Source organism: Hibiscus syriacus, unplaced genomic scaffold (assembly GCF_006381635.1).
Source record: "Hibiscus syriacus cultivar Baekdansim isolate YM2019G1 unplaced genomic scaffold, ASM638163v2 tig00116971_pilon, whole genome shotgun sequence".
Lineage (NCBI taxonomy): Eukaryota > Viridiplantae > Streptophyta > Magnoliopsida > Malvales > Malvaceae > Hibiscus > Hibiscus syriacus.
The window spans coordinates 6,802,854-6,826,174 of NW_024063495.1; the positions used below are offsets into that span (position 1 = coordinate 6,802,854).

Consider the following 23,321-nt stretch of genomic DNA (forward strand, 5'->3'; position numbering starts at 1 on the left):
TTATATTATAATAATATAAGATATTATATTTTTATTTTAATAATATATAATAAAAATATTTATATATTTAATAATGAATAATATTATTTATATATTTAAATAATATTTTAATAAAGATTTAAAATATACTAATTAATATTTTTAAAATATAATATAACACTATTACTTTAATAAATAATTAATATAATTTATAATATTTTATTTCACTAAAATATACAAAAATTATTATTTTTATTAATAAAATTATAAAAATAATATTTAATAATAAATAAATTATTTTAATATTTTAAAATAATAATATTAAGTTTTATGATAAATAATATTATTTATTATATTTAATATTTGTAATAAAATAATTTTTAAAAAACTCTTCAACTAGTGGAAAAAATGTTTAAATAACATCTTCCAAACATCATAAAACGTTTTCCAGATGTTTTTCAGAAAAATATAATTCATTTTACGGAAAACATTTTCCGGAAAACGTTTCCAGAAATGTAATTCATTTTACAGAATTCAAATTCCAGTAATTCATTTTCCAATTCCAGTAATTCAAATTATAGTAATTCATTTTCCGAAAAACCAATTACAACCAAACAAACAAACCCTAAGTTACTTCTAATCAAACAACTCTATTTCTTCTTTTAATGAACAATGTGGGTGTGAATTGGTTCATTACCATAGGCATATATCCAATCACATACGTCAAAAACATAAATGCCCCTAAAAGCACAATCGGAGTATCAACAACTTTCCCTTGACACCAATAGATAAAGGCATCCGTAATGCAACATATAAAAGCTACAATTCAGATTTATCGACTCAGCTCTTCTGTACCGCAACACAACAGCATAAGGTACACAGCAATCTGTTTACCTGTCAAGGGACAACTGTAATACGTTACCAAGATATCAACAATTAAAACAATAACTCGGCACATTAAAAAGAAATGATAACTGAAAAAAAATTCTTCGAAAACATGATCCCCGAATTAAAAGGTGTTATCAGCTGGCGTATGAGATAAGAGGAATGCTACAACAGATCACAGTTCCAACTCCATATTTTAGCTCCAATGCTGATTACCTATTCCCAACCTCTTAGAACGTTCGACCAACTAACCTTAATGCTTTCCCAGTGATTAGTTATGTCTTAAATCGAATAATACTATGGGAGAATACAGTGACAATAAAAACATCAATACAATAGCAACAACCAAGGTCTGAATTCTCACCTCTAAGAGCAAAATCTTTTAAGCACTACTGCTTTAAGGAAGATCAGTGACTTTTCCTACTGCAACGGTTTTTCCTGTAGATATGGTAATGCATGTGACTCACAGTCACGAAGACTAATAATTTATCCACAATTGTAAGGGGAAAACAAAAAGGACTTTAGTTACCTTCAGTACGAAGAGTGAACCTCCCAAGTTGTGGAAAATCTGAGAACTTCTCAATGCAAATCATGTTGTTAACCTAAGAAGCACAAGAAAACAGTATTTATAAAATCCCAAAACTAATGGAGATCAATTCAGTCAATATCTTCTGTTCTTAGACTTCTTTCTATTCAATTAGTGATCATCTGACCGATGTAGCCTACTGAATGGAGTTTCCGGCCCCCACTCTATGAGGGCACAACATATAAATAAAGAACATGCATCACAAACATGACATTGGAGAGAGTAGAGAACCACGCTATTATGATGCAAGTTCAATTTGGAAATTACTGACACTAGCCACCTGTTCCTAGTTAATAGCATTTTCCCCATATCTGGAACCCCAAAATGAGAGCTGATTGTGGTCTATCATTACTCACTAACGCTATCCTACTTTTTCTAGTTCTACCCTTACAGAAGAAAGACAAGAAACTCAGAAACAAGTGCTTTCCGACTGTTTCTCACTAGATGCATCTGCCAATTCATTCAGTTTCATTTCAAAAAAGTAGATAACAATGCTGCCATAAAAAGGTAGAGAATTTTAAAATAAGGAAATTTAATGGGACAAAAAACAAAATATTTAATTTGGTATTATTTAGAATAAAGTATGAACCTGAATACGACAAACGACAACAGCACCATTCTTCACAAAAAGAACCTTCTTTTTCATGGGCTTCCTTGTCTTTGGATCAATTTGCTGTAGTAGCTCAACTATCTCGCATTCTTCAACAACAGAATGAATGTGCAAGACAGCCTTATAGCCAGCTGTAAAAATAGCCTAAACAGCAACAATTTACAAGATAAACCAGTCATTATGCTCAGAGAGCATCAAGTTTATAAAACAAGGACAAAAGAAAATGACATTCATCCATACATTCTCGAGTAATTCAAGGATCTGCAGTTGGGCTGTAAATTCAGTGACAGCCAGTATCGGTTTTTCTGCATGAAGGAAAAACACACATTACACCCTAAACCTAACACAAAAATAAAACAACAATTATAATATAAAAAGCAATCAATTAAGACAAGAGAAAGGATTAGTAAAATTTATCAGGTAACTCCATTTAAGCAAAACTTACCAACAGTTGTCAAGACAAAACCTGCCAATACATCCTCTTCTTCAATCCCAAATAATCTAACCCGCAGATTTTCACCAGGTCCTGCACGCCTAACCTTATTTTCATCACAATATACAGCTAGAACTTTCACTTGAGCCTGCAATTCATGCATAAAAGCCTCATAGCCCATAAACTAAAAAAATGAACACATACACAAAAATATAATAAAAGGCTGAAAAGATCAAGCACCTTGTTTGGCATAACTAATAAGGAATCACCCTCACAAACACTTCCAGATTCTACCTTTCCCATAACAACAGTCCCCATGTCTTTGAATTTATCAATTATAGGCATCCTATGGAGTCAATAGAAAATCATCAGATACATCATAAAATAAGATGGCAAAGAAATTGACCATGCATGCAATTGTTAGATGACAGGACCCCAAGAACTAGAACCAAACATAAAAGTTGTTCATGCAGTGAATCCTGCTATGGAAGATGGTTTGTAGATCACTTACCTAAATGGACCTTTTGGATCTCTGAGAGGAACTTCAATAGAATCGAGGGCTTCAAATAGGCAGGGACCATTCCACCAAGGACATGTACTCTTATCTACTCTTGTTTTCATGTTAATACCAACAAGGCCGGATATTGGTAGGAACAGGACATCTGCAAGTTCAAACAAGAGCAAGCAATGAAATATAAGTGGTTTTAAAACATAAATTGTATGCTAAAAGAATCCAGCAAGTCTATAACATGGGAACATAAGCTTCAATAAAATTAAAAAAATGCTATCATAATCTGGTCCTATTAAAAGTTACACAATTAGAGAAGTAAGATGAATCAACGCTTTAGTATCAAGAACTAAGGGAGAGGAAGCCTAATTAGACATAAATTTACATTCCAGCTGGGACGAATAGAGCATAACACAGAGAAAGTAATCAAATGTTACACAAGTTTTCGAAGTAAATAAGTATTCTCAACAAACAAACAAACAGCAATTATTTACTTCTATTCCACAGCTTCAGCTCTAAAATAATTTATTATAAACATCCATTGAATAGCCAAACATCCAAATTAACCACATAATATAATTATCTTCAGATGATAAAACAGCATTCTATACTACCATATGAAATTGAGAATCTGGTTATAAGCTGTATGCATCATTGAATTTTTTGTAGTTTGCCAAACAGCACCTAAGTTTCCTAGACAAACTGACAGTGATTCGGTTCCGAACCACAATTTCAACTCCAAAAGAATATCTAAATATCTAAACATGCATGTTAAAATCCTATGGCACTCTTTTCCTCCTTCTGCTGATTAAGGAGCTTCCCTACAAGCTCCATTAATCAAGAAGGGAGTTTTTAACGAGGCCTGAAATTCTTATAAAAAAAACTACAATAGGTAAAATTTATTTTGGACGGCAGTAAAAAACAATCCCCGTTGCATAAGAAACCATAATTATATTACAAAAATATAAGGGATTTGTTAGCTTCTCTATTTCCATCACAGAGTAAGTACTTCAATATCTCACTATGGGTAATAACATATATAAATGATTCTACAAGCTTGAAAATATCACCAAGAAAAAAAATGCAACTTACAACTTATTTAACAACAGTTCCAATACCTTTCTTCACATTGTAGCCAGACGATCTTAGGAAAGGTATCATCTTTGACTCAATTTCATCATACCTGTGGAAGAAGGCATCCATAGTTCTATTAACAAACAAACCCAGAATAGAAAATGCACACTGAAGACAGCACAAACGCCAGTCAAAATACCTTTCTTTAGACCAGTTGACAGTGTGATCATCCATCTTATTAACTACTACAAGCAGCTTTGTCACGCCCAAGGTCTTTGCCAGCTGGACATGTTCACGGGTCTGCCCACCCCTCTCGTATCCAGTTTCAAATTCTCCCTTACGTGCAGAAATCACCTAATTAAGAAACAATAAGGGAAGTTAGAAATCCAATTCTGCATTACACTATATTAAGCAGTTAATGGAAAGACAGGCTGTGACTTACAAGCACACCAACATCAGCTTGAGATGCCCCACTGATCATATTTGGAACATAACTCTTGTGACCCTAAATAGTCAATGGAAACCTTATTTAGTTTAATAAACAAACAAAATTTCATCAAAATCCAAGTTCAAAATAAAAAGAATTTTGTCAAAAACCCATATGACTTTGCTCAGTTCCATTCTTGATCAGATACACATTAATTACACAATACCTTAAGGCATATCTAATGAATAGTACTATGCTAAGGACACGTTTAATTTTTTATTTGCTATCACTTTCTCTGACTTACAAGCAGCATCATTATATTGCAATATAAGAAAAATTTGTGATGCACTATTAAAGTGATCCTGCAATTTCAATCCTTATGTAATATGATTAATAACAAGAAATTTTTGATTTACTATTAAAGTGATCATGTAATTTTAATCATTATGTATGTGATTTATAATATCAAAGGAGCATTTGAGGTGCAACACAGGTGCAAAAAAATTCCAACCAAATCACAATTCAGGACCCAGCAAAAATCTCAATCTACAAAATAAAATAACATAAATCAGATCTATCAACTTATCCTACAAGTAATCAGGTATATAACTAGAAGACAAGATAAATTAAACATGTATTTCAGAGGCAATCCTTACTGGTGCATCCAAAATAGTAAATCTAGTAGTCTCAGTCTCAAAATGTGCTCTTCCAACTTCAACAGTTTTACCCTGAAATCAATAGTTAAAACTTAATGAACTCCCAGAGTAACAACTGTAGTCTAGCTAATAAAGAATAAACGTTGACAGTACTACCAGAAATATATAAGGAATTAAATATACTTTCTCAAAGTTTGTAACAGCTCTTTGTTATACACTACCTTAACCCTCTCCTCTTCATTAGTGTCCATAATGTATGCCATATACCTAACACATAGAAAGTAGCTAAGTCAGATTATGCAATAGCTGAAGATCCCCAGTCTGTAAGAGAGAGGGAGAGAAAGAACAATCTCAACATCAATAAAATGAAATTTCCCACTGAGAAAGCTGCAAGGCAATGTGAAATTATTTTAGAAAGGGTGAACCAATGGATATCTTGAAAGATGCAAATTGCAAAATGGACCAATAGCAAAAACATCCAACATTCTAAAGCATACATGAATGTTCAAGAGGAAGAAAATAAAATATGAAGAGAACTAATTAACAAGAAGCCAATAAAATATGAAGAGAACTAATTAACAAGAAGCCAATAACAATTCAAGTAGAACATCTTTAGTACACTTTGACACAGCTTGGATGGAGGAAAAGGGTATAATCATTTGTGTTCCCTTTTCCATCCAAAATCACATTTATTAGCTGGAAGGGCAGCTAATAGATTGCCTCCTGCCAATGGATGTTAATGTATCTAGTTACTCGTGGAGTGTGGGTTAAATCCTAGTACTACCATGTTTGGATTAGATTGAATCTAGGCTTGCAATTCTTGTCGTCTTCGCCAGAAAAACTCCACAATTTCAAGCCTGCTAATGTAAAATGTAAATCACGTCTCTCAGTCTCACTATTCACTTTTTTTTAATGCAGATCAACTCTAGCCAACTAATCTGAAACTGATTCAGGTGATGAATTAACACAAGAAAAACTGAAAACCAGTTACTGAGTTGTTTTGTTACAGCCAGATACAATAAAACCTTTAATAAAACAAGGCACAGAAAGCCTAAATTAGAGCATGTGCACACTCATCAGAAAAACAAATACAAAAACGAATAGCATCAGTTCACTAATCACTATCATGGTTATAAACCAAACTTAAAGCTCACCAGCTTTCTCTACTTTTATCTTTGGCTTCTTTCTCATACTTCTGGATTGTACGGTCATCAACCTGACCACTGAGGAAGAGTATCTGGCCTCCAGTTGTTGACTTACCAGCATCTAAGAATCAAATAAATGAAAGTCAAAACATAAAATTTAGATTCTGTATATAAAAGTATATGTTTCAGTAAAAAAATATTGATTACCAGCACTATTTGATAAAAGAGTTTTTTACTATAAAGAAGCATAAGAAAATATGGGGAAACTAATTTGTAGTGACCAGGCTGTCCAGGCATTGATTCCACATCCTTTGTGCAAGGTTGTTCGAATTTTCTCATTTAGAACTTTGAAATTCGTTAACCATTTTTCCTTTTAATCCACCACTGAATCATCCAAAAAGGGTAGAATTCTATTTACCCAAGTTCAACTTAAATTCCTAACATTCCGGGCAATAATTGAATTTATAACTGCTTATCACAGCATTCATGCATTCATGTTTGTGACTCAATTGACTGAACTCAATAAAGCACATAATAAATAAGGGGTTGGAGAGGTTAAAAGTACAAAACTCCAAATTCAACTGTTTCTTAGATTAGCATAAGCAGTTCATAATGAACATAAATATGTATGCATGTCAACTTTCACAGAAGCAAAACCATGAAGTAGGAATACCCACCGACATGACCAATAAAGACAACATTCAAGTGGCGCTTCTTTTGTGATTCCATTTCATCTGGTGCTCCTACATCCTCCAGAGCAGCTACTTCCTTGTCTTTCACTGCACAACAAAATTGAAAATGAGAGCAAGAAAATGAAAATTGGAATATTAAAGTTACAGACACAGTGCAGAAAAGGATAGGAAGACAGACAAAAGGGAATGAAGGAACCTTTTGGCTCAACCTGGATTGGCTGAGATATAGTATCAGCCTCGTCCTTCATGCCTGAAACCAACAAAAGAAAAGGATAAGAAAATTGCTTAAAATGAAACTAAACTGACAAACAAAAGTTCATCATGAATAGAAAAAACACGTAGCGTTTTGGCAAAGGAAAGAGCAAGAAGAAGATTTAGAGGAAAAAGGAAAGAACAATTAGCATCTAAGCTGCACCACCTTTGATATCTAAATTGGAAAAGGAGGTAATACCAACTATACATTTACAAGCAAGCCCATTGTCAATAATAATTCAAAAATATGGTCAACAAAGAATTAGGTCATCAAAAAGAAAACAAGTACATAATGCTTCTGATTGGCTACGATACATGCACTCTTCACTTCATCCTATTATACCTTTGCTCCTCAATTAAATTCTTGAATGCTTTTATTTTACAGGAGATGATGCATAGTTTAGATCTCACATCACTTTTGCACACAACAAATGGAGAGTGGTCCATGAATTATAGCCAAAAGCTTATCATAAAACCTTAAAATACAGTTTAAGTCCTATTTTTTAATGTGATCTCAAATTAACTTCAGCGCATCAATGAAAATTATTTAGTATAACTCCCAAATCCCGTATTGGAGGCAGTAAAACTGTAATTCAACCAAGTTTGCAAATTGTATAAAGGCTTGAACTAATTTCCACAATGACAGTCTCTCTAATTCTCTTCCTCTCCAACATCTTCTTAACATAAGAAGATAAGCAATATAAATACAAAGATAAACAATACTACCAACCTTCTTTCTCCACGTTATCTGTCATTTCAACTTCTTCAGGTCTTGCATCTTCAGGAATGACCATTCCTTTATTATCTTCTGTTAAGATTCAATAACAGAACTAAAAAAAGATTCCAAAAACAAAAGGGGAAACCAAAATATTAAGAATATACTACCAGCAGAGTCAAGCTGCAATGCAAGGATCTCGGCCTCAATATCTACAAATTAGAAAAGGAACAGAGAGAGACACGTTAACTCCAAGAATTATCAATATTCACCAAAGCAACACACAAAGGTGCTAAAGAGAGTTAAAAAAACAACTATAAATACAATTACAAACAAGTTACTATAAATTATATCCTATTCAACTAATATGAACTTTAGTTAATCAACATATGTTCAATTCCGTTAATATTCTGAGATAAAAAAATGTCTCAATAATGTGAACCGCAACTCTCGTCTCCAAATACGAGAAACTAAAACTTCCGTTTATGAAATTTTCGTAGTCTGAAAATAATTAAACACACACACACACACACATATATATATATATAATTAAGAGAAGTTCTCGACAAAAAAAATATCAAATATCAAACAATCAGTGAGTAAATCAATCAGATCCAGGATTAAGGAAAACAAAAACAATCGATACTGGTTGTAAAATAGTAAAGATAGATTAAGGAAATGAAAAATCCATAAAGAATAACACTGAGAGACTTACCCATGGTTGCCGAGAATAAAGGACAATGTTATGAAGTAATGTACGCGCTAGGTTTTTGCGGCAAATGAAGATGAGAGACGTAAGGGGATGGTTGCGAGAGTGATGTTCTTTTTAGCGTAGAAATGAAACTAAAAATGGGTGTTTTGGTTACATACGTCATATGTGAATTTTTTCTTTTGGCGTTTTATGAAGGGTTGATTACAAGGGTAAACTACATAAGATACCACAAAACTTTAGGCATTGTATCGTTTGTGCCACTGAGCTTTCAATTTTTCTAATTATAGCATTAAACTTTGATTTTCATTTCAATTATTTCAGTTATACCATTGAATTATTAAATCATTGATGGCATAATGATGTGGTTGATAGTTATCGACGTATACACCTCACCAAAACGATGTTGTTTTGATCTGGTTGTTAATGATTTAACGACCTAATGGTATAATTGAAACGAAAATTAAAGCTCAGTGCTATAACTGGCAAAATTAAAAGTTTAGCAGTATAAACGATACAACACCTAAAGTTCGGTGGTATTTGGTGTAGCTTACCCTTTATTTTAAGAAAAACCCAAAATCTTCGAAAATCTTAAAAAGCTTCAAAACTTTGAAAACCTTTATTCCAATCCCTATATCCACGTCGATCACTATTGTTTGTCGTCGTTGTCGTCGATTGAACCTCCATCTGATTGAACCTCAACCGAAAAAACAATCATCTAACGACACAATCATCGTCATTAGCCTTAGAAATCATTCCGGTCGTCGTCACCAAATGCTAATATTATGTAAAAGGGACGAGAGGATAGTGAATGAGAGTGAAAGGGAGAGGGGACGAGATATGGTAGATTCTTTTTAAAAATAATATTTTTTAAATATAATAACTTATTTTTAAGATTTTTTTAAACTAAAATCTTCAAAATTATCAGAACATGACATGTGTCACTTAACGTGATTTTTTAACGGTTGTTATGATTGGGACAAATAAAATTTAATGTTTGTAACGTTAGACACATAGATTAACCAAAAAATAATTAATCAAATAAATGGAAAAATAATATAGTCGTGCACTTATTTTATATTAGGCCTTTCTTTTTTAACAAATTGAATTCTCAATATTAAAGTTAAAATATTTACATTAAAGTTCATATAAAATATATAATTTTATGTTATTTCTAATTTATATATTTTTAATAAAATTTGTACACAAATAACTTAATATTTTTTAAATTTTTATAAAACACATAAACATACTTACACTAGTATAATTATATGTTTATTATTAGGTATCAAAATAATGAGAGATGTAGATACTTATACCAGTGTAAGTATGTGTTAATTAGTATAATTTTTTATTTTATTCATGTTACAAATATGAGTTATACAACGGAATATCATATCTATTTATTTGAAAATTTTAATAGAAAACATAAAAAATATAATAATTTTTTATAATTAATCCTAAAATTCATATAAAAAAGAAAACTTGTATCAAGCACATACATAATAACTACTCAAAATAAAATAGAAATTTAGTATTTTTTTATTTTTCTTATATGCATAATATTATTTTATAATAACTATTAAAAAATTAGAACCACAATAAAAAAAGAAATAAAATAAATTTATACTCAAATAATAATATTTACTTTACAATATCCAAAATTATATAATATCTAACCTAAATCAACGATTGAAAAAAAAAAGTAAATTATAAAACTAGAGATTTTCTATACATTTTAAAGGAATAAAGGAGATGATAGTTTTGAAATAATTCATTTAGTTTCGGGTAATTTTGTACAATCCAACGAGAATTGTTAAATACCTAAAATGTTAGAGGGAATAAAATTTACGGGAATCAAAGCAAAAAAAAAAAAACTACTATAATCAATATTTCATTACCTTTGAAGGAAATGTTCTTGAATAAAACATGTATATGTGATTCTAAAAAAAGATTATTTCTCGTTATAATAGTTTTTCGTTGATTGGAATGTCCCTAATTAAATTCATTAAACAATGTGGTTTGGTGGTTACGCATTAAGTTATCATTGCATTAGATTTTGGTTAAAATCCCATGAAGCATTTTTTTTCCTACCTCACTCCTTTGCTTTTAAACCTAAACGGTGGTCTCATGTGATAACACCTTATTAGTGGTGGTTAATCAATTTGAGGTTTAAGGGTCACTCTTGTTCCTCAAATATACTTAACTTATCAATTTCGCTCGTATTGTATTTTTGCATTAATTTAGTTATTAAAATTATTTAATTGCATCATTCTATACCATACTCTTGACTTAGAATTTTAAATTGATAACCCTAAACCATAATTCCACAACCTTTAAACCTTAAATCCTAACTTAAAACCCTTAATTTAGGATTTTAAGTTAGGGGTAAGGTATAGAATAACGCAATTAAACAAATTCGAAGACTAGATTGATGCGAAAATACGATATGGATGAAAATGATAAATTAGATTTACTATATTAATTTAATAAAAATAATTAATAATTATTATTTAATTTAAAAATAATTTTTACTGACGTGACATCACATTTAAACATATCACATCAATATTTTAATTAAAATAAATGTATATAATCAATAAAAAAATATTATCCGTTAATTAATTAATAATTTTTATTCAATAAAAAATATTTTATTTTAAAATAAAACTGAATATCCAAATACTTAAAAAATCAAAAATATCATTTTATCGGACGATAAATATTAATTTTATCATAATATAATTTTTTTAATTCAGCCTTTATTGTGCAAAGGGTGAAAATAGCCAAGACAGCTAGCCCCACCCCACTACCTTTATCACTTATTTATTTGATCGAAACCCTAGAGGCCTAAACCAATATTAAACCCTTTGCCTTCAACATCATTCCACTACTTTCAGGTAAGTAAAGGCCTTGGCAGGTAAAGGGTCGTAAACTCTTGGGGTTCCCTTGGCTCTATAAGAGTTTCCAAAGCATCGAGTCCTGGATTCTTGTAGGTTTGAGATATACAATCTTCTCATCTTAACTATAGACTGATCGTCTAGTCAAATGGTTTACTACTTCCGTTTCTCAGTTTATAGAGGAAAGAAAAGAATCTTGTTTCTGTATCTTATTTCTTTCCTTCCTTTAATGGAAACTGTTCTTGGGTTTTGAGTAGAGCTCCTTGAAGTCCAATAGAGGTTCTTGCAGGGTATATCGAGCTGCTAGGCTATGGATCCCACAGTTCTTTCCCCATCTGTTAAAGTGAAAGACTTGCGGCTTCCATATCTCGGGAGCTTCATTGCCTTCACAGTTAGATCCTTGTTTGGATTGAAGGGAGCTCTGCGCCTTTCTCTTCTTCTATCTGTTGCTGCTTTTCTTTCTTCGTCGATGTGTGATCTAAAACCATCAAGATCAAAGTTTTATTTTCAATAATATTTGCATATTGTTTATGTGGTATGGGATTTTGGGTTTATGGTTTGCAGGACAAAGCACTGAAAGGCAGAAGCAGATGTCAGAAAGAAAATCTTGTGGTTAGATTCTGCCGCACTTGTTTCAAAAATTTCAACCGCACATTGAAAGAGGGAGAGAATAGATAGGGTTTTCTATTGTATTTATTTTAGTTTTCTTATGTTTTCAATTTTGTCCAATTTAAGTATATGTTTTTTTATATTTTAATTTAATTTTATTTGTTTTTATATAATTTTGGGTATACTTAATTGAGTTAAAAATTTTGAGTTATTCATAAGTCATATTTTATAAATCAAAATTAATTTGAATTTTTTTAGTCTAATATAGTTTAATAAATTCAAATAGAGTTGAGTTTCTATACAAATATAATTGTAATTATTTATAGTAATAATTATTTCTTTATATTTTTTTGCATTACAATATTATTTAATATATAATATATAATCTAAAATTATGAAATATATTTATAATATTATATTTCAATAGGTATTTTGACGATAAAATATTAATGTGATTATAAAAGAGTCAAAAGAATTGAAGAATTTGTAAATAATTGTATTATTAAATCAAATAAAATGTAAAATTAAAAGATTAAATTATAAAAAGAAAATATATTTTTAGTAAAAAAAAATAAAAATTAAAGTCACATAGATATTCTATAGTGGTAAAAGAGTGATTCAATTTGGTTAAAATTGTATTTAAAACGGATAATAAATTAAAGAAATACAGAAATACAAAATAAAAAAAAAACCTAAAATTTGTTATCAAAACTTTGGTTGTTCTATATTAGAAAAAAAATCTTATGATAATAATAAATTTAAAAGAATTTAAAACCAAATTTTATAAAATTTATTTGTTACAATTAATATCGTATTTTACCTTATAAAATTATAAAAGATTAATATATTAAATATCCAAATATATATTTCAAAAAGTTATTCAAAGATATTAATAATTGTAAGATAAATTATATATTTAGTCACCCAACTACTTGTGTGATTTTGTTTTAGTCTCCTGACTATTTTTTTAAATCATGCCTAACATTAAGTTTTGCTTTTATTCTTGTCACTCGTAGTTAGAAATTTAAAAGTGATGTTGAATATTAAAAATAAAAAATAAAAAATGTGTAATAAAAAATAAATCAAACTAAAATAAAGGATATTAAATTTATCAAATTGAATTAAAATTATGTTTGAATTGATAAAATATATAAATATTAAGAATTAAATGTATGATTATACTAATTTTTTAACAATTCGTCAATACTTCCATTAAATATTAACATTTGGTGATTTCATTAACAACACTTAAATAATTGAATGATCTAATTAATAAAATTAAAAGATTGATAATCAAAATAAAATTGATCTATCGATAAATGTTGATAACTATAGTTTATCTTATAATAAATTAAAAGATTGATACTCCACCAAATGATTCTCTTGTTATTTTTTACTCATTCCCTCCTCAACTACTAGATATTATTCATAGATAAATGTTTATAGGTGTAGTTTACCTTATAATAAATTATCCGAAGAATAAAATTTGATGGAACTGGTCTCATCCCTAATTATAAGCCGAAAGATCTGGGGAAAAAAGAGAGAAAAAGGAAGCATTTTTGGATAAGTTATTGGTCAGGCCCGATTAAGGGTCAGAAGCCCAACCTTCAATACAATAGAAGTACCGAACCCCGAAGGTGGTGGTTGGTCGGATCATTGGTGATTTGCCAATTTGGTCAATCATTTGGTAGGTTAATTTTGATCCCTTCATCTTAACAAATTCCTGCAAATAACTCAAAAAAGGAAACCCAGACTCGTCAGCTGGAGAATTTCACAGAGAAATTAACATGGGTATTTATTCGACGGTTATGGAGACGGCGACGGAGGTGACAGGGTTATCCCCGACGGCTTTCTTCACGATCCTGGCGATGACGGTGGCTGTCTACAATATAGTGAGCGGCATGTTTTTGGGTCCCGAAGATTTTCGTCAAAAGCCAGAAAAAGAGCCGATTCAGGTGGGAGATATTACGGAATCAGAGTTAAGGGCTTACGATGGTTCCGACCCCAAAAGCCTCTCCTAATTGCCATCAAAGGCCAGATCTACGACGTTTCTTCCTCCAAGTAATAAACACTCCATATCCATTTGTTATTATCCTAATAGATGAGTTCACGTCAATGATCGAGCTTTTACAAATGGGTTTTTGTTTATGTGAATTGATGATTGATTAGGGGGAAATGTGATTTTAAGTTATTATTATTATTATTATTAGTTTTAAATCAATACAATATAGTATAGTAGATGTGAAAAAGACTTTCATTTGACATCGAACGCTGGTACATTCCTACATCCATTGTTCGAACTCAATATCTCATGGAATTATGATTCTTTAACTACGGATTTTAAGCTGTGTTATGTATTTTCAGGATGTTTTATGGGCGTGGAGGGGCGTGTTCGATGTTTACCGGGAAGGATGCGAGTAGGGCATTGGCGATGTTGTCTTTCAAACCTGAAGACCTGACGGGGAACCTCGAAGGCTTGAGTGCTGAGGAGCTTGGTGTGTTGGAGGACTGGGAATCTAAGTTCATCGAAAAGTATCCCGTTGTTGGTCGGGTTGTTACTTCAACTAATTCCTCTGAAAATGGAGATAATGTTCAAATTCAAAGCAATGATAGAAATGAACAGATCGAATGATAATTTGAGTTCAAGCTTTGTTTTAACAATTTGTGGTCATCTCATGGTTTTCAGTTATAAGTTTAGGATAAGATCACGATTAGTATTTACTCGAGGTCTAGATTAGGTTCTTGTTACGCTAGTAAATATTTGTGATTTCCAAAATGTGTACTTAATCATTTGCAAATTAAAATCGGTACACATAAAAGTGTTTGATTAAAAACCATATACTTATACATAGTGATCTTTTATTTATTGATCGATTAATTCAAAATGAGTCTCTAAAACAAAGGAATTAAAAGAAAATGATACATGGGAAGAGATGAGGGATGAAATTTGTCATAATCCATAGAATGCATCAAACGAAACAACTGTATACATACAGTCTTCAAAATTGATTTGATGCTAAATTGATAATGTTTAGTTGTTTACCAGTTGGCTCCAGTCCAGTCCTATTCTGGTAAATAATACAACTAAGAACTTGAACTACCAGAACTGGAAAAAAATCCTACAGTTTTCTGACAAAATGTTTCAGCACAAAAAAGAAAAACCCGAAACCAGACAAAATGTCACTGAAGATCATCATCAGCTGCTACATGAGCAGTGTCCAGTTTGCTCCGCTTGCTACTTTTCGGTTTGCAATCAGGTAGAGGATTATGTGAATCATCTTTCGGATCAGCATTTTCATTTTTCGTGCCAGGTTCACCGTCACCAGAATAGTCTGTATTTCCCACCAAGTCATTCGAATGTTCCTCATTTAACTCGTCAGCAGGCTCCTCATTCTCGTCGCTCTTTTGCTTAAGTAACTCAATCACATCCATCAGTTCTCGGTTGACCTGATATATAATTTCAGTAAACTTATTCAGACCATTTTTATTTAAGCAACAGAAAATAATGCTGAAATGAAGTAAACCGTTAGTGCGTGAACCACTTCACTAACTGAAGAAAATGTCCTGCTAGTAATCTCAATTCATAATATATTTTTCAAGCCTTTTAGAGTTGATATTTCCTCAAAGTAAAGCACAACATAGTGCATTCTGAAAATTAGACGAAATGAAATGTATTTTCTTTCTTGACCTGAAGATGTTGAAGAAAATCAGAGATATCAGTGGGGCATGAAGGACAGTTAAGGACGTTCTTTTGGGTTCTTAGAGCCCGGCCTCCTTTGTTCCTCTCTCTTATAGCAGTCTTACCAGCAAATGCAGCTTCAAGACAAGACTTGCAGAAGTTGTGTGCACAAGGAGTTGTAACCGGGAGATTCATAACTTGCCGACAGATTAGGCAGCCAAACTCTGCACATATAGCATATCAAGTCAAACAAAATGCTTTTTCAGGGGTGAATGATCCTCTCTCTGCTCCTCTATTGCTCTCTCCTAATGCCATGATAAAAATGAATACAGATTACAGAAGACTATTAAATGTACACATTCATCAAAATCAAAAATCATCACTAATACAAAAAATGGAACTCAATTTATCTTCAGCCACCCACCAGTTTAACCTAGGAATGAATACATATCAATGGATCATTTAATCACAAGGAAACTCAATACATGCAGATAGTGACAGGGAAATCAAGAGTAACCTTTCAAGAGTCTTTCTTTTGTATTGCGTGCTTTCCTTATAGCTTTCCCTGTCCTTTTACTTTCTTCAAGATCAGCTCCATTTGCTGGTTTTTTGCTTGGAGGTGGTGCTTTTTTCCACTTCCATCGGCTACCTTCTTCCTGATTGAATTAAGAATTACATAAGCACAGCGAAAAATATGAAGCCTACGGAGAAAGGAACCAAATTTTAGGTCATATTGAAGATCAAACTCCAGAAAGAGAGAAAAGATATTCACACTGTTTAACTTCACCAGTAAACATTGTTCTAAGATGTTTTTTTTCTAGTTTTAAATGACATATTGTGCTCAGCATGACATGCATTCTTAGCAATGTATATCTTCAGATTGACTATTATCTAAGAGAAAAAACCTAATTAGAAACAGAACAGTCAAAACATAGAAATCTGAGTACAAACAACATCTCTTACATCATAGTCCCATGACGGATTCTCCTTTCTCTCAAATATGTCAGTTGCCTGCTTCAGCTCAGGAATAGTTGGTAGGGGCCTAGGTCGATCCCCATGTTCATCACTACATTGATGTTCAACAAATTATAGCAGAGTTAATGAATAGAGGAAAGGAGACTTAAGCATATGAAAGGCAAAAACCTTGTCCATGGGGCTGGCTCGTTGTCATATCTGACAAACAAATATCTGCAAACTTTAAACCCCTAACAGAGGAAAGTCCTATCAGAAAATTAATTACAAAAGCTAAACGAAGCCATCAACTTTGATGTGTCTGACAGAAATATGATACCTGTATTCCAACTTTTCGCCAACATTTTTCAATTCTATAGACTCCGTCATATCTCACCCCTTTCTCCGGAGCATATGAAGACCGTTTTTCTTTGTGTGACCTACACATCAAGAGAAAACAACTGTTTACAAGTAAAATAGCATCAGAGTAGGTTGCCATGAGAAGACTATTCACTCAACAAGCAAACATGAAGTGACTCAGTCAACAAGGTAAAATAATTATAGCCACTTGAACCATAAAACTAAAATACAAACCTATATTATTGAAGCTTCAGTTGCCCTTTGCACATGCACAGACCAATTATAAACACAAACAGAAATCAAGCTTCATGCGATGAAACTTACCTTACAACTCGAACAGGATAACCCTTTTTGCAACTTACTCGCAATGCTTCATTCATCTTCTCAAACTTTTGATCAAATGACTGTTCCTTGTTCGTTCGTTTATTTCCACTAAGATCTCTACCACCACTGCCATCAACACCCATAAAATTCTTCAGCTTACATTAAAAAGATGAGAGCATTATTGGATAATGTCATAATGATATCTATGAAGCAAAACTGGATCCGTAAGTTCTTCTAAGGCCAAAGAACCATGTGTTATCTATCACATTTCATACCCATGTACCCATTTTACATCATAAAGTAATAAAGTATAATATTAAAAATGACATTAAATATTGAAATGTTTGAAAGGACAAAGGAAATTTACATGTAGGCCTCTTAGAAACATCCTTACAAGAGTTCTAAATTTGAATTCACCTTCCATTTCAAAGAATTGAGTTTCCTTTTAAAGTTGAGACGAAAGATAAGAATTACGCTAGCACCCTATAACTAATTATTCTTTAAACAAAGCATCAATCCACTTTCACTTTATAAACACGTGCAATGAAAATGATGAGGGCATACTACTAACACATTAAGCCCTTTGAAACAAACCTTCCTGTGTAGAGAAACCACTCTCCATGATCCTCATCATCCTCGTAACCTCCTGAGAGTGCAACTGATTGAGCACCATAGTTAGACTGACCAGCAATGCCTGCGACATGTGGAAGGTGAGCACCCCACTGTCGGCATTCTAATCTGTCTTCCCAACATTCACCAACAAGAACACCTTGATTCCTAGCTGGGTCATTTTCAGCTGTAATTGGCCCAAAATGATCAGGTGGAACAGTCACAAATATCTTCCCACTAGCAGCATTTGCTTTCCCAGCTTTTTGTGCTCGCTCTGTAGTGAAAGCCTTGTCAGGTCGATCTTGGTTGTGTATAAAATGGTAAACTTTCAGAGGCCCTGTAGCAGCATTTGATTTTTATAGTTTTGCCATTCTGATAACAGATACAAGCGTAGAATTAATACGAGGCTGGCTCGCCATTTTTGGGGGAATTGTTGAGCGGCATTTTGCACAAGTACGCTTCCCTTGACCTATCCACTTCTGGAAGCATTTAAGGCAGAAATTGTGGCCACATGGTGTCTGAAACAACATGAAAAAGACACAAATATCAACATTCGACACCCTAAAACAGTTATGCATCTAATCCTCAGGGGAGATGATCTAACTGCGTTGCCCATGAAAAGTATAAAGTAAACTTCCATTGCTATTTAGATGTTACCCTTAAATATGCACTCAAATTGCACAACAATCTCATTAATCGTACAAACTAACAGAGTAGTTCAAATTATGTAGTCCAAACATGATAAGAGATGATCCTCAAAACAGTAGCGTCATTGCACTCAATATAATCCAATTTATGGGGGTAAATAGGGGTCTGATTAGTATATGCATTGTTATAAAAATTGTATGTTAAAAAATAATGTGCATCTGAATAAAAAAGATACTGCTAATTAAAAAACAAAAATCAAAAGGTACGTAATCAAAATAATAACTGAATAAATCTGTAAGACGGAGCTCCAAGGAAAACGAAAAAGTAGCTAAAATGCAATAGATAATGAACGAGGAAGAAACCTAACATTTCTCAGCAAAACATTGAAAAGTGAACAACAAATGAGGAAACGAACCGTAACAGGCCTGTCAGGTAAATGCATGCAAAACGAACAGTTTAAGCTTTCATCAAGAACATCCAAAACAGAGCTCTTCTCTTTTCCTTTCCCTCCGTCTTCTTCAACAATCCCTCCCAATAGTTCCTGTCTCTTCCTGGCCTTCTCCTTCTCCGTCAACGACTCATCCGCCTCAATCTTCTTTATCGCTGCAAAAAGCTCGCTAGAGCTCCCGTCTACGGCGTCCGTGGCTGAGTGAAGAGCGTCACCGGAGCAGTCCGGGCAGTGCCATTGCAGAGTAGAAGCCAAAGTTTCGGGCTTAGAAGTCAAGCAGGCCGCATGCCAAGGAGTAACGCACGTGCTGCAAGTGAGGGTCTGCTCCGCCGGAGGGGTGACTTTGCAGCGCATGCAAGCGCCGTCACTACCGCAAGGAAGCTGGATGCTATCGTGCGCCATCGACAAAAGAACAATGAGGTTCGATGCGCAAGATAGCTGGGCGTTGAATTTTGGGAATCGTAGTTGGGGGAAGAGTGGGAAAGCGGAAAAGATATAGATGGGAGAAAGGCGGGATTTGGCAAAGAATTTCAAAAGAGCAAAAACATGTGAAGATATTCATTTTTTTTCATTTTAATGTTATTTATATAATAATTATTATTATAATTATAATTATTATTATTATTAATATATATTATGTAATATTACAAAACCCAAAATGGAGGCCCAATTACAAATGGTGGCCCAAATCCAGAAGTTCAATGGAAACTCTAAACCAAATTAGGGTTTCCCTCTTCTCCCAGCCGCCTCAGCTTGCCACCGTTGGATCTGGCAAGATCCAACGGTCCAGATGGCGCCAGACGAAACCCTAGGGTTATGATACCCTAGGGACTACACCAGCTGTCGTCGCTCCACGTTGCTCCAGCCGCTGCCACGCCCCAACCGAAGGCTCCAGAAGCTCCAACGCCATCCGTCCACGCTATAGCTATGGGGTGAGTCACCACTGGGAGTCCGGTGACTCACCGAAGGGTATTCTTTTACCCGGTCCGATGGCCACACCGGTGATGGCTATAAAGCCATCACCCCATCTGCGAACAAAGACAGAGAACAACAGAGCCGAAGAGACAGAAACAGAGCAAAAACAACAAAACAAAGAACAACAACCCAACAAACCAGCAAAGAAACAGAAGAAAAAAAAAAGAAGAGAAGCTTACCGAGGAAGCCACGACCACCGGACCTCACCAAAACCTTCGAAAACCGAAGGTATATTTCTTAGATTTGCTCCGATCGGGAGCCGTTTAAAAGAAAAAGCCATCGGAACCGTCATTAGGACGGTCCGATCTATGTTTTAGTATAAAAAAAATTTTATTCCGGCCACCGAAGGCGGTGGCCGGCGGCGGAAGAACACCGGCGGACGGCTGCCGGCCGGCTGGCTTCTCTCTGTTTTAGAGAGAAGCGAGAGAGAAAATTCTCTCTCAGAGAAGAGAGAGAGAGGAGAAACTGAGAAATGAAGGCTGGCCCTTCGGGCCAGCCGTTTCAGACCTTAAATAGGCCTTCCCGAATGACGTCATTTCGGGAAGGACTATTTGTGCAAATTTTAATTGTTAAATCCCGTCCGCAGCCATTATAACTTGTATCTCTTACATTTTAGTCACTAAATCAATTTATAATCCTTTTAATTTGATCTTTAAATTTTAGTTTTATTTATTTTAGTCCTTTATATTAAAATAATATATTTAGGGTAAATAACAGATTTAATCCCTTAATTTTAATAATTAATATTTTAATCCCGAGTTTATATTTTTAATTTATTTTAATCTGATATTCGAATTTTAGATAAGTTTTATTTTAGTCACTGAATTAATAAATAAGAAAATAGCATGTTTAATCCCTATAATTTTGATTAATTATGAATTGGATATTTAATTTTACTATAATCTAGTCACCAATTTTAAATATTTTCATATAGTTCTAATTATATTTTTATTGTTTTAATTTTATTTGTTTATATATTTAAATATTTTTATTATTATTATTATGTAGTCATAAATATATATATAATATAATAAATAATAATTTATTTTTTTCAATAAATTATTTTAATATTTATCGAAGAAAAGGGCAGTCTTAATACAACTGGATGTCCTATTCTGGTATTTTAAAATTAAATATTATAAAAAATTATTATTTAATTTTATTCAAATTAATATTTATTAATATCAAAGAAAAGAGCTGTCTTAAGGCACCTAGAAGTCCTTTTCCGATATTTTTAAATATATTTATATAATTTTGAAATAATAGGATTATAAATTAAATATATTTTGAATTTTTAATAATAGAGACAATTTATAATTAAAAAGTACCAATTTTGGGCGTTGTAGGGGTGCTAATCCTTCCCTAAACGTAACCGACCACGAATCCCTTTTTATTATTAAAAAGAACGAATTTTTGGTTATAAACGCAGATCAGTTCAATTTTTTTATTGATGTTTTCTTAAAACTCTTTTAAAAAAATAATTTTTAGGTATTCGACCTACCTGACCCAAAAAGGCCGATGGCGACTCCCAAATTATTTTCAAAAACCATTTATTCACATCAATTTTTCCGCCAAATAAATTTTTCGTACCCGGACAAAAACCAGTTACGACAGCTTGGCGACTCCGCTGGGACCTGGTCAAACTTTTAAAAATCAATTATAAATTGTCTCTATTAATTATAAATTAAAATTTCATATATTTAATTTATAAGTCTTTTTTTTATATACATATTATTTTTATAGTATTTATATATATTATTAATATTTCATTTTATTTACAAGTATTTTATTTCATTATTTATTTTTCTGTCAAATGTTTGAACATTTCTCCTCACACACAATACTTGCATTGCATAACATAAGCTCTATAATTGAGTTTGTCCCTTTTAAGTGGGAGTGAAAGCGAAGTCTTCGTGAGAATTTATTCTCCGTGTCAGACCTAGCAAGTAACTTTCGGGGTTCATATGCTCTATGTCTTCGTGAGAATTTATTCTCCGTGTCAGGCATAGAGAAATGTATCCTCTCGAATTGAACTCGATCCATTTTAGTCTGTGATGGACTAGGATTGAGGGTTAGCAACCCAAGGGGGCACTAACAAGGACAATTCGGGTACCTTTATTCTTAGATCTGAAACCCTGCATATAATAAACCCTAGAAACTCTTCCGATCCGAAGTCATGCCGAAATTTTATCCAAAATAGGTGTACACACAGGAGAAATGAATTCTAATTTTCCTGTTAATTTATTTTTTTTTCTGATTAAATTACATGTATATTTAAATTATTTAAATTATGAAAAAACATGTTTAAATAAAAATATTTAGGTAAATGTTATTATTAAATTTCTTTATTATGTAAACTAATTCATTTCTTTTTGTGTGTTCTTTATCTTTTCTGTTTGCATAGCATCATACAGGATAAAAAGGAATTGATCATCGTGTTAATTGTCTCATTGGAAAACCTTCATCCATGGATAAAAAGTGTTCAAATCAAATAATTCTAAACTCAGAAGTAAGACAGTGGGCTGAGGACTTACAAAGACAAGAAGGAAACAGTTTGTAGGATGATTATGTATCTGACTTGGCCAGTTATGCTCCAGTTTCGCTAAAAAGAAATGATATGCAAGATTTGCGAAGCATTTGGGAAAGTTGGGATTCAAACAAAAAATTGCAGTTTTATCAGACTTACGGAGACATCCCATATTTGCTCTATGTCGAAGTTGATGATGAATTACTCAGAGCCCTAATTTAATTCTGGAATCCAGGGTACAATTGCTTCACTCTCAATAAGGAGGACTTGGTCCCTACTATTGAAGAGTACACAACTTTGCTACATATCGAAGGGGCTTTGGAGAATCGAATCTATTCAAAGTCAATTAAAACTCAACCCTTTCGAGTTAAATTAGCAAAGATTGTCGGGGTACGAGAAGAATGGGTGGCATCCCGTACAAAACAAAAAGGCGAAAGCGAAGGCATTGCTTGGACCAACATTAAAGAACTTATTCAGAGTCATCCAGACACTAAAGTACGATTCGATCTATTTGCTCTGGGTATGTATGGTATGGTCATCTTCCCAAAAGTATTGGGATATGTTGAAGCTGCAGTGGTAGATTTGTTTGAACAGCTACCGAAAAAGATTAATCCTGCTTC

The 23,321-nt window shown here is 32.7% G+C and overlaps 1 protein-coding gene and 2 pseudogenes across 2 annotated transcripts; 1 reads left to right on the forward strand and 2 right to left on the reverse strand.

Annotated features, from left to right (window-relative positions):
* Positions 1-648: 648 nt before the first annotated feature.
* LOC120191668 (eukaryotic peptide chain release factor GTP-binding subunit ERF3A-like) lies at positions 649-8,771 on the reverse strand. Of its 2 annotated transcripts, XM_039194576.1 has the most exons (19): positions 8,678-8,771; positions 8,133-8,174; positions 7,978-8,055; positions 7,192-7,245; positions 6,981-7,082; positions 6,313-6,424; positions 5,380-5,425; positions 5,159-5,230; positions 4,518-4,580; positions 4,275-4,429; positions 4,120-4,184; positions 3,005-3,155; positions 2,734-2,839; positions 2,506-2,641; positions 2,301-2,365; positions 2,040-2,204; positions 1,394-1,466; positions 1,229-1,302; positions 649-873 (listed from the first exon to the last, which is right to left on the reverse strand). In XM_039194576.1, the coding sequence occupies exons 1-18, from the start codon at positions 8,679-8,681 to the stop codon at positions 1,262-1,264; spliced, it is 1,530 nt and encodes a 509-aa protein (XP_039050507.1). In that variant the 5' UTR covers positions 8,682-8,771; the 3' UTR covers positions 649-873; positions 1,229-1,261. The 2 variants fall into 2 exon arrangements, with proteins under 2 accessions (XP_039050507.1, XP_039050506.1); XM_039194575.1 differs by lacking the exon at positions 649-873 and having other exon boundaries at positions 1,200-1,302.
* Positions 8,772-13,837: 5,066 nt separating this feature from the next.
* Positions 13,838-14,830, forward strand: LOC120191919 (annotated as a pseudogene).
* Positions 14,831-15,345: 515 nt separating this feature from the next.
* LOC120191654 lies at positions 15,346-19,694 on the reverse strand (annotated as a pseudogene).
* Positions 19,695-23,321: the final 3,627 nt, after the last annotated feature.

Bases quoted from the DNA above. Each gene is read 5' to 3' on its own strand.
- LOC120191668 (XM_039194576.1), bottom strand. The intron at 4,581-5,158 runs GTAAGGATTGCC...TTGACTATTTAG, and splicing joins TTACTATTTTGGATGCACCA to GGTCACAAGAGTTATGTTCC. The intron at 3,156-4,119 runs GTATTGGAACTG...TTGAACTTGCAG, and splicing joins TGGCTACAATGTGAAGAAAG to ATGTCCTGTTCCTACCAATA.